General features: G+C 42.4%; 1 protein-coding gene across 4 annotated transcripts in view; it reads left to right on the top strand.

The window, feature by feature from the left end:
- The window catches only part of lrba (LPS-responsive vesicle trafficking, beach and anchor containing), a 150,113-nt gene that overhangs the window by 25,539 nt on the left and 110,053 nt on the right, over positions 1-14,521 (top strand). For 3 of the 4 annotated variants that reach the window (XM_068320696.1, XM_068320700.1, XM_068320699.1), the window contains exons 20-29: positions 1,524-1,647; positions 1,743-1,935; positions 7,553-8,863; positions 8,998-9,176; positions 9,521-9,674; positions 10,138-10,318; positions 11,921-12,036; positions 12,571-12,678; positions 12,809-12,950; positions 13,795-14,143. In XM_068320696.1, coding sequence (XP_068176797.1) covers positions 1,524-1,647; positions 1,743-1,935; positions 7,553-8,863; positions 8,998-9,176; positions 9,521-9,674; positions 10,138-10,318; positions 11,921-12,036; positions 12,571-12,678; positions 12,809-12,950; positions 13,795-14,143 — 2,857 coding nt within the window. The remainder of the gene's footprint in view (positions 1-1,523; positions 1,648-1,742; positions 1,936-7,552; positions 8,864-8,997; positions 9,177-9,520; positions 9,675-10,137; positions 10,319-11,920; positions 12,037-12,570; positions 12,679-12,808; positions 12,951-13,794; positions 14,144-14,521) is intronic. The other variant, XM_068320697.1, reaches the window with a different exon arrangement.

The following is a 14,521-nucleotide window of genomic DNA, read 5'->3' on the forward strand; positions in this document are numbered from 1 at the left end:
TAAATATACTTTATGAACTAAATATTAAATATTGCTGTTTATACTATTTCACACTATATATCTAAATAAAATTTAAAATATATAATTTATGAATGATTTATTATTATTAAAGCTTTAATGACTTCACATGGAACAAGTATATTTAAATGCAAGCATTATGTGCATAATTAACTGTACTGTATTACTACACACACATACACACATGTATGAAATATTTGTTTGATATATCCTGTATATTACATTATATATTAGATATATATTTCACGCTCTTGCTAGTTCAAAGTGCACGCTTACTTTTTACATGCAGCCATGTAACAAGCAGTAAAAGGGACCCCTGGCTTTGATCAGCGCTCCCATCTCATCTTTCTGGGCCGTAACTTACTTCCTATTTCATGTCAGCTCGCAAAATCTTTTTTATGTGCTGAAATCGTATTTATTCATTTCAGCAAAAAAGAAAAAGAAAAAGTCTGTTCCTCATTTATGCTGGTGCTTCCAAACATACGTGCATCTTCATGTTGCACACTTGCAAAACGGTTTTAATTAGTTTGAAATCCAAACACTCGGTGTAATCACCACCAAGGTTTACTTCCAACCAGCCTTAATCTGACAAGGTCTCGTTGTTGTGTTAAAACTCTCCTACCCAACCATCCTAGACGACCAGTATACATCATAGAAACCTTGTATGTGTTTGTACATGTGAGCACATTCTGTGGACCGTAGAGAGGTGGTCTGTTTCTCCTTTGCCGTGCATTCTCTTGATTTAATCTGTGACAAACTCCCAAAATGGCCCCCTGATTGCAGTCTTTAGTAACGTCAGAGCCAATCAAACAAACCAAGGAAGTACTGTTTCCCTCAAATTAACTCAAGGGAAAGCAACCAAGAGCAGATGGAAAAAAGAAGGGAATACGCCATCCCTCCATCCTCATTCCCGGTACATGCTGGGGTAATTTTCTGGCGGTGAAGGTTCAGCGACTCATAATTTGAGTGACTAAGGCGTAGGAACAACACAACCGTCTGCTGGGGCAAGGGGGCATCGGTTAGCGCCAAGGTCTGAAGAGACAAGTGAAATCCAAGCCCCGCAGTCTCTCTACTCAAAGCAAATGGACACTGACATTGTCTAGATAATTCATCTAAACACTCAGTCTCTTTGGTTTAACTGAAGCCAAGCCTTCCACAAGGGCCCGGCCCCGCGTATGAAACAATACCAAAACCATTACAGTGTGATAAAGATCAATGGCCTCTACTTTCTTTTTCTTCTTCTGCTTTTCTTACCACAGGCACAGATTTTCAGGTGTGTTCAGACAGTTTGTGACACAATGATTTGCACATGTTGAGACCAATGGACGATTTAGCTGTTGATTTGTGCTTTTTCTCCTTCTGTTTCCATTTGAAAGCCGAATGCTTAATCTAATCCAAACATTCTCTTCGTAAATAAAAGAAAATAAAAACCCAATGTGCCGCAGTATATTTATATTTCAATACTCTTCCCCCAGTCTTAAATACATGTTTCGATTTATTTCCAGAAATTTTGAGGGTAATAGCTGCTCTGCTGAAGAATTCTCCCCCATCCCAGGAGAGCATGGAGGTGCGTAGGATCTTCTTGTCCGACATGATCAAGCTGTTCAACAACAGCCGAGAGAACCGTAGGTAAGGATTCAGCGTGGACCGGTCCTGCCCTGAATAACCCAGCAGCGGGGTTAGCATTCAACGCTACATGGCTCTGTACTTTGTTTTTATCCTAGGAGCTTGCTGCAGTGCTCGGTGTGGCAGGAATGGATGCTCTCTCTGTGCTTCATCAACCCCCGAAACAACGAGGAGCAGAAAATCACAGAGATGGTGTACACCATCTTCCGCATCCTCCTCTATCACGCCATCAAATACGAGTGGGGCGGCTGGCGCGTCTGGGTGGACACCCTGTCCATCACTCACTCAAAGGTCAGAGCATTCATTATATGCATGCACAGCAAAAAAACAACAACCCACACACACACACATATTAGACACATCTTTGTTTATCTTTCTCTGTGGATTTTCTCCCCCTCATCTGTTTCTCTTTTAGTTTTTCATGCCACATTTCTGTTTTGCTTTGTTTTACCTCACACACTCTATATCTCTCTGTAGGAAAAACAAGAACATAAAGACACACTTGCGCACACACGTCCACATCTTGCTTCAGTATTGCCAGTCTAAACATCCAGCACCGTAATCCTCCTTTTTCATTCGATTCCAGCCAACAGACAGCAGTTTTCAGTCAAAGCCATCAGCTCTGTCACCCATATGTTTAGCTTGAATCTGACATAATGCTGTTCATCAAATGAAAAATTAGAAAGCATTACCCTCTAAGTCACATTGTCGGCTAGCATAGAAAGTGAACTTTGCCTCTCAGTGCCCATCAGATTAAGCAATGGAAGCAGCAGAGTGATAATAATTTAAAAGCTAGTCCCAGTTAACCTATGGGAACGGCTCCAGCAGCCCTTCCACTCTTAATTTACTTGCAGTCTTTTTCTTTCACATCGCGCAGATAAAAATAAACTCCTGGCACTTCTTATTTCCAAAAGCCGAATTCAAAATACTGCTTTAGAAATTCACTGTTTATATCATATTACGCTACTCTGTTCCAATGCAGTGAAGTAATTGAGGTTGGTGTCAGATTGTGGTTGGGGGGAGGGAGGTAAAGACTGGCAGATTGAAGGCTGAGTTAAAGAAGTGCTTGTGATATGAGATGCCTCACAGTAGCTTGGAGCTGCTCTGACTGGCCAGTAGGGGGCACAATCAGACTGCCTCCCACATTATCAGTATGAAAGCAGCAGTTAGCAGGATGTGTGTTTCTTTGAATGCTTAATGCTCTGGATTCTGCACCTCTCGACCTTTGCTTCTCCACACCTACTGTAAAAGTACCTGAAAATATAACTTTCAGATTGAGGTCTAAAGATATTTATTGCATTTGCTAACAACAAAGAGGGAACATTGTGGTTCAGTCAAACATGATCCTGGAAATATTACACATCAGTAGAAGACTGCATACTTTTGTCTTGTCATTACATATCCAGTGTTAGTCCCTTTCAACGCACACACATACCTGAATCAAAATTTATTGATGCCTTTGTTTTGAAATATTTCTGTTTAATCGAAAAATTACTGTTATCCATTGCTAAAATTGAGAATGTATATACGTAGATGTTATCCCTTCTAGTAGATTTTTTATTCGTCATTTCAGATGACCCGTGTTGTGTTGAAAACGTAACGAAGAATTAGAGATTAGCTGTTTTGCAGAAAGATTTTTTTTTACACCCAACAGGCCTTTATAACCTTTTTTCCCCTTTATTTATAGAAGACCCAGCTTGCGATTTCCTCCACTCATCTAACAGTAGAATTTCTCACATACAGTGTTTGTGAATAAACCAACGGGCTTGCGAGATGTAAGATACAGCGCAGCCCCCCCCCCGCCTGTGGTAATGCAGCGGGTGCTAGCCACCAAGATACATGCATCTGCTATAAAAAAAGCTAAAGAAACTCAATTGCAATTTTATTGTCCCGTTTGATAGATTTCCTGCCACCTTTGTAGCACCAGAGCTGTTTGTCACTGTTGCTCTCTCCTCCCACTGCTGCAGGCAGTGTGTGTGGATGTGTGTGTGTGTGTGTGTGTGTGTGTGTGTGTGTATCAACGTGAGTTACTAGGCATATTTTGACTTTGCCCTCCTTTTCTCTTGGGCTCCAGGAAACCCTTCTTTCCAAGCACATTGAATATTCATTGGGATTGTGCGAGAACAATCAGAGAAACAAGGCCTCATAAATATAACCAGCCCACCGGGAGCCTCTTCATCAGCATATATGCATTCACAAATACATATGTGCACATGTCCCTTCTGCACAGTCTTTATGCTTGGGATCGTGTCAGCCATGGTAAAGTTGTGTGTTTGCCATGTGTAGAGATAAAATACCTCATGCTGAATGCATGTGTTCACATTGTTCAAGTAAAAACACATTCTCAACAGCTCAGTCATTTTTTTCCACAGCATTTTCGACACAACCAAGCTGTGACTGGTGTGTTTTACTATTTGGGGATTTTTGTTGTTTTATTTTTTTGTTTCTGTGGTTGCAAGTTTGAAATAGTAATAAATATTATTCACCACAACCTTCAACAGCAGTGAGGTGGTGCATTTAGCTGTTTTAGGGACTTTTATTGTTTGGAACTTTTTTTGTTTGTTAATTCCATGGTAAGATGTTAGATTTAGGTGCAGTCAGTGAGCATAATAAAGTTGATTTCTTAAAAAATTTCAATATTTTTTTGCTAAATTATATGTCTACATCTCATCCGTGCGGGGGGAGAGGTCCCTTTTTGGGAGTTTTAAGCTTTTTATGTTTTTGAATTGATTTTAACATAAAACTGTTTCTCAGTTGTTTATTTTGCAGCAAGTACAATGTGCAGACACAACTTAATTCCACATCATGTAGTCTTAAAACTTCAAGTTGGTTTTATACAATTGGAACAACAAGCCCTAGGCGAGGATTTTGAGTATTTTATGCTTGTTTTTTTTTGACAGACTAAAGAGACTTTTATTTTGTTATGATGATACTTCACTGAGGTAAAATGAACTAAATCCTAGTCAACTCTTAAGTATCCTCTCCATAGGATGATAAGATACATGAAATACACCCATTTTGGTTATAGTTATAATATAATCTGGTTCTAATTCATAGAGAAGCTAAAATATAAGAATAAAACATAATGAAGTGAGCTTGTCCTCTTTCTCTCTCTCTCTCTGTGTGTGTGTGTGTGTGTGTGTGTGTGTGTGTGTGTGTGTGTGCGCGTGTGCGTGTGTGTGTACTTCTATGTGTGAATCCTTGTCAGTCATTAAACAGTATGTGTATCTGCCTCTGTGAACAGACAGATGTTCCTGCAGGTGGGCACGCTGACACTACAGCCCTCCCACCCTCGGCCCACACACCCACCCAAGGTGCCCCTCGTCCATCTCGGCACACAAATCAGTTTGAGAACAAGATCTTGAAAAGCGAATGATTGGAGCGTGAAGGTCCCTCCGTCCTTCAGACTTCCTCTGTCGGCTAACTTCATTACACGTGTCAGATGTTTTATCACAATAATAAATGTGAGAAAAAAAATGAGCCGACAGATCTTTTTTTGTTTTTTGATAAAGTATTATGTACATTATGTCATTATTTTGCAATGACACTTTTTAAGTTGAATATATTTGAACAAATTTATCTTAAGGTCACCCTCTTTTAAAATGATTGTAGAATAATTTGGCCATGCAGCTTTTACCATCAGGATAGTTGAGACGTTACACAAGAGTCAAGCTGTGCATGTTGGCAAAGCGTTTAGGAGAGATATATTGACAAGTGGACAATGGAGGAGAGAGAAAAGAAAAGCCAATGCTGGATAATAGCTGTGCATCAACTCCTGTCGATCCAGCAGATACGGTTTCCAGTACTCATGTGCATTTGATTATTTCTCTTGTACTTCTAATATCTTTTTTCAATCTTTTTTCAATATTTCAAATATTTAAATCTCAAATTTCAATGCGAACTGAGCGGCAGAAGGAAACCGCTGGAACTTTAAAGGGTGGCTGAAAAACTCTACGCTCAGGGATCCTTGTTTAAGTTTGTCATAGAAATTAGGAGTAAAAACTGCATTCGTAATACAACGTCAGCTGGCTGGAGAGGAGAGGGAAGTGTTTTTGTAAGAAGTGAGAAAGGGAGATAACGTGAACGGCGGTGGAACCACACAGCCGGCACAGCAGCAGCAGATGACATTGATTTTGGAGGAGGAACTGCATTTAGCTAATCGGATTAAAGCCATGCTGCCCTCCCCGTTTCCCCCTTTTGTTTTGTGGTTGGTCTCTATCTATTTATCTAAATGGTGACTCCCAGCCTCCTTCAGCGGAGGTCTCTCAAGTTCAGTGTGATGCCACTCTGACCCTCAGCTAACGCTCTGTGGTGTGGGGTCTCTGCTTATTCCAGATCAGTTATACAGCACAGACAACCAGTGGAAGCGCCCCAAAGCTTTATATTTTAAAATTTTTAAGTAATGTTTGACCGCAGGAAAGAAGATTTTTATTATTTCTAATAACAAAACCTGAAATCTATTTAATTTTGTTACAACTGAAACTGTAGAAATGTGCCGCTGTAGTATTCCAATATCTTTTTGTTTATGCTGGTGTATCCCCTTCTGCAACCTTTCAAGTCTTTAGTATGATCTGGCTGCGCCGCTTTCAGCTAATACCATGTTACCTGTCACATTAGAGAAGCCCACCGTGTTTTTGTACATTACCATAACATTTTTCCATACCCCACTGAGGCCAGGCCGAGTCATGGAGTAGAATGAAATTAGATTAGATCAGGGCTGATGTTTTAGCCACCCAAAGCAGTTTCTATATATTGTAGCAAGACTAAACGCTCTTTTAAAAACCACAGAGACATATACTACCTCTGTCTAATGGTAACTGGATCTGTTACAGGGCTCCATTTAAGGCCGGCATATATCATCTTAATGTACAAACTGCATCCTGGATCGATGACGTAATGTTCTGCGCCGCTCCGCTGCATAATTTCCATAGTGGTTTGCTCCGAATGCAGCCTTTTAATTGCTAAAAATGCTAAATGTCAAATTAAGCTCAAAGTAATGGGGTAGAAGGTCTTGCTGTGTGATCACAGGGAAAAAAGGGAGGAAGAGAGAAAGAGACGGACTGTGAGCACATTTAGAAACAGGCTGTGCACCCAGAACAGCTATGGATTACCAATCACTGTTCCCCCACTACAGAAGATTAATGAGCACCCGTGTAGCCGGCTAATTTAGAACAATAATGCCTAATTAATTTCAAATAATCAGCTTCTTTCTTTTCCTCTACTTTCGATGACTCACTTTCTTTGTCTTCCTCCTTCGCAATATCTTAAATTTTCTCATTTGATTTCCTGCTTGTCTCGTTGTCTTTTGTTTCTTTCCCTCTGCCTCTTTCTGTCCAAATAGCCTCAGGTGAAAAAGCAGAAAAGTGGGTCTGGTCCCCCCCCCCCTCTACCACCAAGCCATCTTTGACTTTCTGTCCTCCAAGCCCAGTGATTAATGCCGGGTCTTAAATTAGGCGTGGGAGGATTTGCCAATGCTGGACACGCACTCAGCACAGCTAGCAGACACACACAAGTAGTATCTACGGCTAATCTATGACTGTTTACATGGATAGGCTCTTCGTCAAATGCCACTGCAGACCATTGTCATTATAGACTAGCAGTCTAGTCGACCCATATCAGATGTAAGAAGACTGACTGAGGTTAATAGGCTGTGAGCAGCTGCATATAAGAGGAAAACAAAGTTTTAATAAATATGGAAGAATTAGACACAAATGGTCCCAGAGGGTAAATATAATCACAACAAAAGAGCATTTTGAGAATGTCGTAGTTACACGGGATGTTTAGGCCTTGATGTGATGGACAGAGAGATGGGTAATTATTATTCTACGAGGTGGGACAGTGTAGTGACAGTGGATAGATTTTTTTTACATATTCCTCATGAAGTGTTTTGTTTTCTCCTTCCCTATAGGTTACCTTTGAGCAGCACAAACAGAACCTGTCCCGTATGTTCCGTCAGTACCAGAACCAGGAGTCATCGAGCTCCCTAAGCACAATCCGAACCATCTCTGGCGTCAGCCAAAGCTCCAAGACCACGCAAAGCGTCAACGGGACACCCGTTGAGGAGACGGCCCCTTCCACTGTCATCGAGCTCACGGTTGACAAGCTGGCCCAGAAGACTCCTGACTCTGCATCTAGTTCAACCGTCACCTCCGGCCCACTGGAGGCTGCTGATGAAAGCGGAGCGGCATCCATCACCGTGGCCAACATCCTGGCCGGGGTCGAAGAAGAAGAGCAGAAGTTGGATGTCTCAAGTGAGGAAAAAGTGACTGAAGCTGCTGTGATTCCTAAAAGCGACGAGGAGGACCAGACCAAAGAGACCAACGACCAGAAACCATCGATCGAGGCTTCCAATGAAGAGCACGCTGATAATCTACAGGGATCAATAAGTGAACAGGTTGAGGATGAACCCAGAGAAACAGCGGAAGTGATGGGAGACTCTAGTACAACACCTGTGAGTGATGATACTGCAATATCTGTAACGGATGATGAAAGACCAGAGAGCGAAGCAAAGAAAGATGAATCATCGAATTCCATGACGGATGACTCTTTGAATGAAGCGGGTTCAGAACTGCCAGGGGTGTCAGAACAAGAAGATAAGACTCGGGGCCAAATGTCCCCTGAGACTGCAGCCGGTCTGGACAATAGTTTGGTGGGCGGGGCCTCCGTCTTCAACGAAGACCTGGTGGACGTTTCGTCTGTTAGCGACCTGATTCACCCTAGTGACGGCGACGATAGCCGAGAGTCCTCTTACTTTTCTGCTGCGGCTGGAGAAGAAGCAGGTGCGGTTAAAACGGGAGAAGATAAAAATAAAGATGATGAAGGTGAGCTAAATGTTCAGGAAGGACTTGAAGACAAAGTAGATGAAGCAAAAGAAGGATTGGAAGAAGTAAAAGTACAACAAATAACTGAGGAGAGTGAAAGTGAAGGGAAACAGGAGGCGGACAGTCTGACTCCTGAACAAAGTGTGACAGAACCGCCCAAAGAAAATGTCAGCGACGAACAGTCGCTGACACCTGCAGACCAGCAGCCGTCAGATACACCCCAGGAGGTTCCAGGAGCAGCTTCAGAGACCACCACCACCACAGAAGAGGAGAACCTGTCCAGTCCCTCAGACGGCAGCACTGCAGACAAGACCAAAGAGATAAAAATAGCCAAACTGGACGTGTCCAATGTGGCCTTAGATACCGACAGACTGGAATTGAAGGGCGCTTCTGCAACAGTATGCACCCTTTTCTTTTCCTGTCTCCTCTTTCTTTTAATCTTTCACAGAATTCCGTTTATAGAATTTGATGAGTTTCAGTTGTAAAACTTTATGTTGAAGCTAACTGCATATTCTTGGTGTGTCTTTTATAGGAAACATCCCAAGCAGCAGCAGCAGCAGGGGGGCCCTCTGATCAGAAGAGAGACAGCAGCACTTCGGCCCCTCGTTCCACCATGTTTCGTATCCCAGAGTTCCGCTGGTCACACATGCACCAACGTCTCCTCACTGATCTGCTCTTCTCTATTGAGACAGACATCCAGATGTGGAGGAGGTGGGCTCCAGTCAGCTGTTTCTGACTTTAGATAATGCTGGGGCTAACCGTTATTTTTGTAATTGATTGAGTTTATTGGCTTCCAATCCTCTGAGGAGCAGACAGAAGAAATCATTTCACACACTTTCTCTTCCTCCTTTCACCTGCTCAGAGTCCTGCACAAATCTTTCCATTAATGATTGTATTCTAGATTTTTGCTTGTTGATATAAAGCATTTTTTGAAGCCTCAAACTTACTCTACCTATCTCAAAACGAGAGTTGGTCTCTGGATGACATCAATCCTGATGGTTTCCTGCTTTGGTGCTTTAACACACAAATGTTGTTCTTCATTCTCTGCCTCTCAGTCACTCCACCAAGACAATCTTGGACTTTGTGAACAGCAGTGAGAACGTCGTGTTCGTCCACAACAGCATACACCTCATCTCCCAGGTGGTGGACAACCTCATCATGGCGTGTGGAGGCATTTTACCTCTGCTCTCTGCCGCCACCTCATCCTCTGTGAGTTTCCCGTTGTATGTTTGTGTTTAGTGACTTAACTGAGGCTTCCATTTGTGTGTGTGTGTGTGTGTGTGTGTGTGTGTGTGTGTGTGTGTGTGTGTGTGTATATAAGGGATGGCTCTGGTTATTCATCCACATTGACCTTTCCCAATCGTATTAGACTACAGTCAACTGCTTCCTAACATTGTTAGTTTTGATTTTGTGCTGTCTTATCTTCCAGGCCTGTCTGAGAAACAGGTTGATGCTTGTTTCTATTAGAAACCAATTATATTTAGTTGTGTGTGACATGTGACCATGATTTCAAACTGGAAATAAAATTCTCCACTGTTTTTTTCACCATTGCTGCCACATGAAATTACATGACATTTTACTTATTGACGGGTTATTTAATTAACATAAAAACTAAAAGGGAGTTTAGATTATTCATCATTAACATCTGTGTGAATTTCTCTTTCCCTGCCAGCACGAACTGGAGAACATCGAACCCTCCCAAGGTTTGACAGTGGAGGCTTCAGTCACGTTCTTGCAGCGCCTCATCAACCTTGTGGACGTTCTGATCTTCGCCAGCTCCCTCAACTTCACTGAGCTGGAAGCTGAGAAAAACATGTCAAGCGGGGGCGTCCTGCGACAGTGTCTCCGTCTCGGTACGTGTCGTCACGTTTTACCCCTTGTTTTCCGCAGATTTCTTATTCCTAAATCTGCCAAGTTGTTTTTAATGTCACATTTGGTGTCCCATATTTATGTCTTTCGAGCTTGTTTTTTTTTTTAAGCTGCCTTTTTTACCGATCCCTCTGTTGTGGACTGTTCCCCCTCATATCATCCGGTGGTAGCCTCTTGTGTTAGCCTCACTCACGGCTCCTTTGTGACCCTCCCTTCTGTATTCTCTTTTTTCCCCTTGCCGTTTTCCTCTCCATCTCCTGCTGCTGCTTTCTATCCCTCGCCTTTTTCACTCTGCTCATATCAGCTCTCTCTTATCTTGTTATTATAACCCCCACTGCATGGCAACACTCTAAAATGGCTGCTATCATGATATAGTGAGTTCTCCATAATGGCCTTGGCTGTACTGTACTGCAGCGTAGCCCGAGGCCTTTTTCTGCCTTCTGTTCCAGGCTATTACAGTCTCCTCTGACAGCATCAAAAGCCAAGTCCCGCTCCAGCTGAATAAAAGATCGTGAAATTCTTACATTATTCATTTTATGTTGCGTGTCTTTTCAGGAAATACAGATTGTATACACGCTCAGATTGCAAGTGGTGAAATACTTTTTATGGAGACTTAATTATATGTGTGTGCATGTATTATAATGTATCTGTAGTGTTACAAATGCCGGTGTTGGATTCAGCTTTTAGACTCTCATTAGCATGAAGGTTACCAAAAAAAAAAAAAAAAAAGAAGACTTGTCACACAAAGAGCACTTTGCTCAGATATTATCCATCTCGCTCTGCTGCATTTGGGGTTCTGGTAGCGATACCGCTGAACCACAGGTCCAGTTTTAGAAAGCAGCCGTTATGAAATGAATATTTGATGAGGTATGTGCTCCCCATTGCTGGCACCTAATCTGATTTTGTAAGACTGTAACAAGGTTTTAGCATCCCCACCCCTCCTGGCCCCTCTTTTTTTTTTTTTTTTTTATAAACGGCCGTATGAACGAGTAGTCCTAATGGAAAAAGCGAGCCCATTTCCAGACGGAATAATTCCCTTCTTCGTAATCTAAATGGCTCAGAGTTAACATTTGTCAGTTGTCAAGTACAGAGCAGTGGGGGTTGGGAGGGTCTCCAACCGAGGGGCCAAACTGCATATTGCATTATAAATTGTAAGCGCCAGTTTTGAATGTGCCGAAAGTCGTTGGATCCCGAGATTTTTTTTTTTTTTGTGACAAAGGATGTCCGTTCCTGCCCACTCAGCATGTACTCGCCCTGCGGTGTCATTTGTTATGGGAGCGGCTCACAGTGGATGTGATTCAAGAGCACACCCTTGCACTATTACCTTGGGAGGAGAGGTGGAGCAGGGAAGAGTGAACGATGCTGCCAGAGTTGGCCAGAACCCTGACCTTGTCACGGCCCCACTTTTTCTCCTTTGCTTTTGTCTTTTTTAGTCGTTCCTGTTGTTTTTTTATTTTACGATCTACATTTCTCGTCTTTTCTTGGCGTATCTGTCTAAAAACTTGTGTAATGATTGTGCATATTTCTCTGTAAATGACTTTATTTACATGATGTCACATAATAGCCCTTTTTAAATCTCTTCCCAGTGTGTGCTATGGCAGTGAGAAATTGTCTGGAGTGTCAGCAAGCCCAATTTAGGCATGTTACAGAAGGCTCATCCAGCAGCTCTGCGCTTGGAGCATCCAAGTCTACATCTGCACAGGCAAGTAACTCAAATCATCTCACTTTTATTATCATTTTACAGGCTTCCTTTGGTCTTTTATTTTGTACAGGTCACCTTTTTTCCACACATGAAAATCCTTCCGTTGCTTTATTCCCCTCCTCTGCTTTGTCCTTTGTCCTGTTCGCCAGCGGCAGCCAACTGTTATTGCATTAACTCATATCTTATTACATTACCACACTGGTTGCTATTTGTGACACAAGCCAAGGCCTTTTGTCATTGCACCTTTGATTCGATACAGTGTCTTCCAGTAAAGTTGTGTTATTCTTCCCTGAACCGGGTGTTAAAGCTCATTTATAATGCAGCAGCTCCATAGAAAAGCCATTAGGTTAAGGATGTGATCCCAGGATGGATGTCTTCCCCAAGCTGTGAAACCTTACCCTTCTCCATGGAGTGTACATAGATTAATAAGAATCCTGATTTGTATGACAATACATGTGCTTTTTGCACATCACTTGGCAATACAGCGCAATGCAATTCATGTCGTAATGGTTTGAATTTCACGCATGCATGCAGAGTCCGGTTGATGCAGTGACGGGTGGAATGTCTCCAGTCAGAGACTTGGACCGGCTCCTTCAGGACATGGACATTAACCGACTCAGAGCTGTCGTCTTTAGAGACATTGTGAGTCAGACAGAAAACACATCCCTGTAACAAGCATCAACACACATTAGAATTGCTAGGCTGAAAAACAAAAGAAACCCACACACACGCAAACAGGCGTGGATTGTTTAGTGTGTGTTCTTTCTTTCAGGAGGACAGTAAGCAGGCTCAGTTTCTGGCTCTTGCCGTTGTCTACTTCATCTCTGTCCTCATGGTGTCCAAGTACCGCGACATCCTGGAGCCTCACAACGACAAGAAACGCCCTCAGCGATCACAGTCTACCAGGAGCACAGGTACACAACTACCAGAAAGAGGAGCGCGCACTGAAAATAACCTCTGCGTTGAAAGATCGTGTTGCCGTACTGTAACATAATAGTAATAGGTTTTGACCCCTAAATTCAATGCCTTGTGAAGAACACAAGCTCTTGTCATCATGTCACTCCTTTCCACAACGTATCCCTTCTCAAGGTACTTCATTTGACTAGTGTTTAGTATCTGTAGAGCCACATGTGTCAAACTCAAGGCCCAGGGGCCAAATGCAGCCCACCGCATCATTTTATGTGGCCCGTGAGAGCATAAAAGGTCAGAGTGTCTAAAAATAAGTAGGTCAAAAGTGCTTTAAACAAAAACTACCTTTCCCACAATGCAGTAATTCAGCCTTTTTTTTTTAACTTTGACAAAAACGTTTTGAACAAAGTTAATGTCCTAACTCGTGTTTGATGGTATTTTTCTTTATTCACTTGAATAATTTGATTCTTGATTCATGGAATTCTGTGGGTTTCATAACCCGACAAATGAAAAGGATTTTTGTTATAACATAGTAACAAGCAAACTTTTTTTTTCTGCAACTGTAATGATGGTAACTTGAATAAGTAATTTCAGAGTTATTGTATATTAAAGATACGTTTATTTTACTGTACATTACACTGAGTTACATCTAGCTACATTTATAAGTTAAATCTGGCCCTTAGAGGACAGCCACTATGCTGATGTGGCCCTAGGTGAAAATGAGAGTATCACAACCCACAGCCTTAAACTATTTAAAGAGAAAGATAATTTTTGTCTTGTTATTTTTCACTTTCTTGAGTGTTAAAAAGTCTCAAAGACACATTTCTTGATTATTATTTCAATCTATAGATAGCGGTGCCAATTCTGGAGGACTAGAAGTGGAGAATGGCGTCTCTCTCCGGCGGTTTGATTCCGGCATCGGCGATGAACACACCTCAGGCGGCGCGAGCGAGGCTGACCTGTCGTCCTCTGGCGTGACTCACGGCCCGGACGCCATCTCGGAGGCCTTGTCTACGCTGTCATCTGAGGTCAAACCATCGCTGCCCGCTGATTCAAAGGGCAAGAATGTGAAGGATATCCTGCGCAGCTTAGTGAGCGCTCCGGCTGAAGATGTCATGGTGGACCCAAGCCTGCTGCCGCCATCATTTTTAGGCGACATGACCAGAGAATCTTCGCTGCAGTTCCGCTCATTTGATAGGTGAGTGCTCGGGTTCAAACATGGCATGACACACACACACACACACACACCCATACTATTCAGAAAAAACCCCAATTTTTCTACCTTGAAATGCAAGAATCTGAACTAAAATGCTCCAGTGTTGACATGGATGCGTCCTTGACAGCTTCATCAGTTTCTCAAGAGCCCATATGGTGTGTGTATGCCGGTAAATCTCAAGCCTCATGGAATTCTAGATTATTTATCTCAGCATAACTGCAGGGGTCTTTTCAGAGTCAGACCTTGAAGACGTCTCCCGGTGTTGTCAGAGGAGACTTAGGTGAATCTCGGAAAACATTTTGTAACATACCTTTTTCGAACCGAGGAATCTTGGTTTCAAACTCTTTCACCCTTATGCTT

The sequence above is a fragment of the Antennarius striatus genome, chromosome 8 (assembly GCF_040054535.1).
Source record: "Antennarius striatus isolate MH-2024 chromosome 8, ASM4005453v1, whole genome shotgun sequence".
Taxonomy (NCBI): Eukaryota; Metazoa; Chordata; class Actinopteri; order Lophiiformes; family Antennariidae; genus Antennarius; species Antennarius striatus.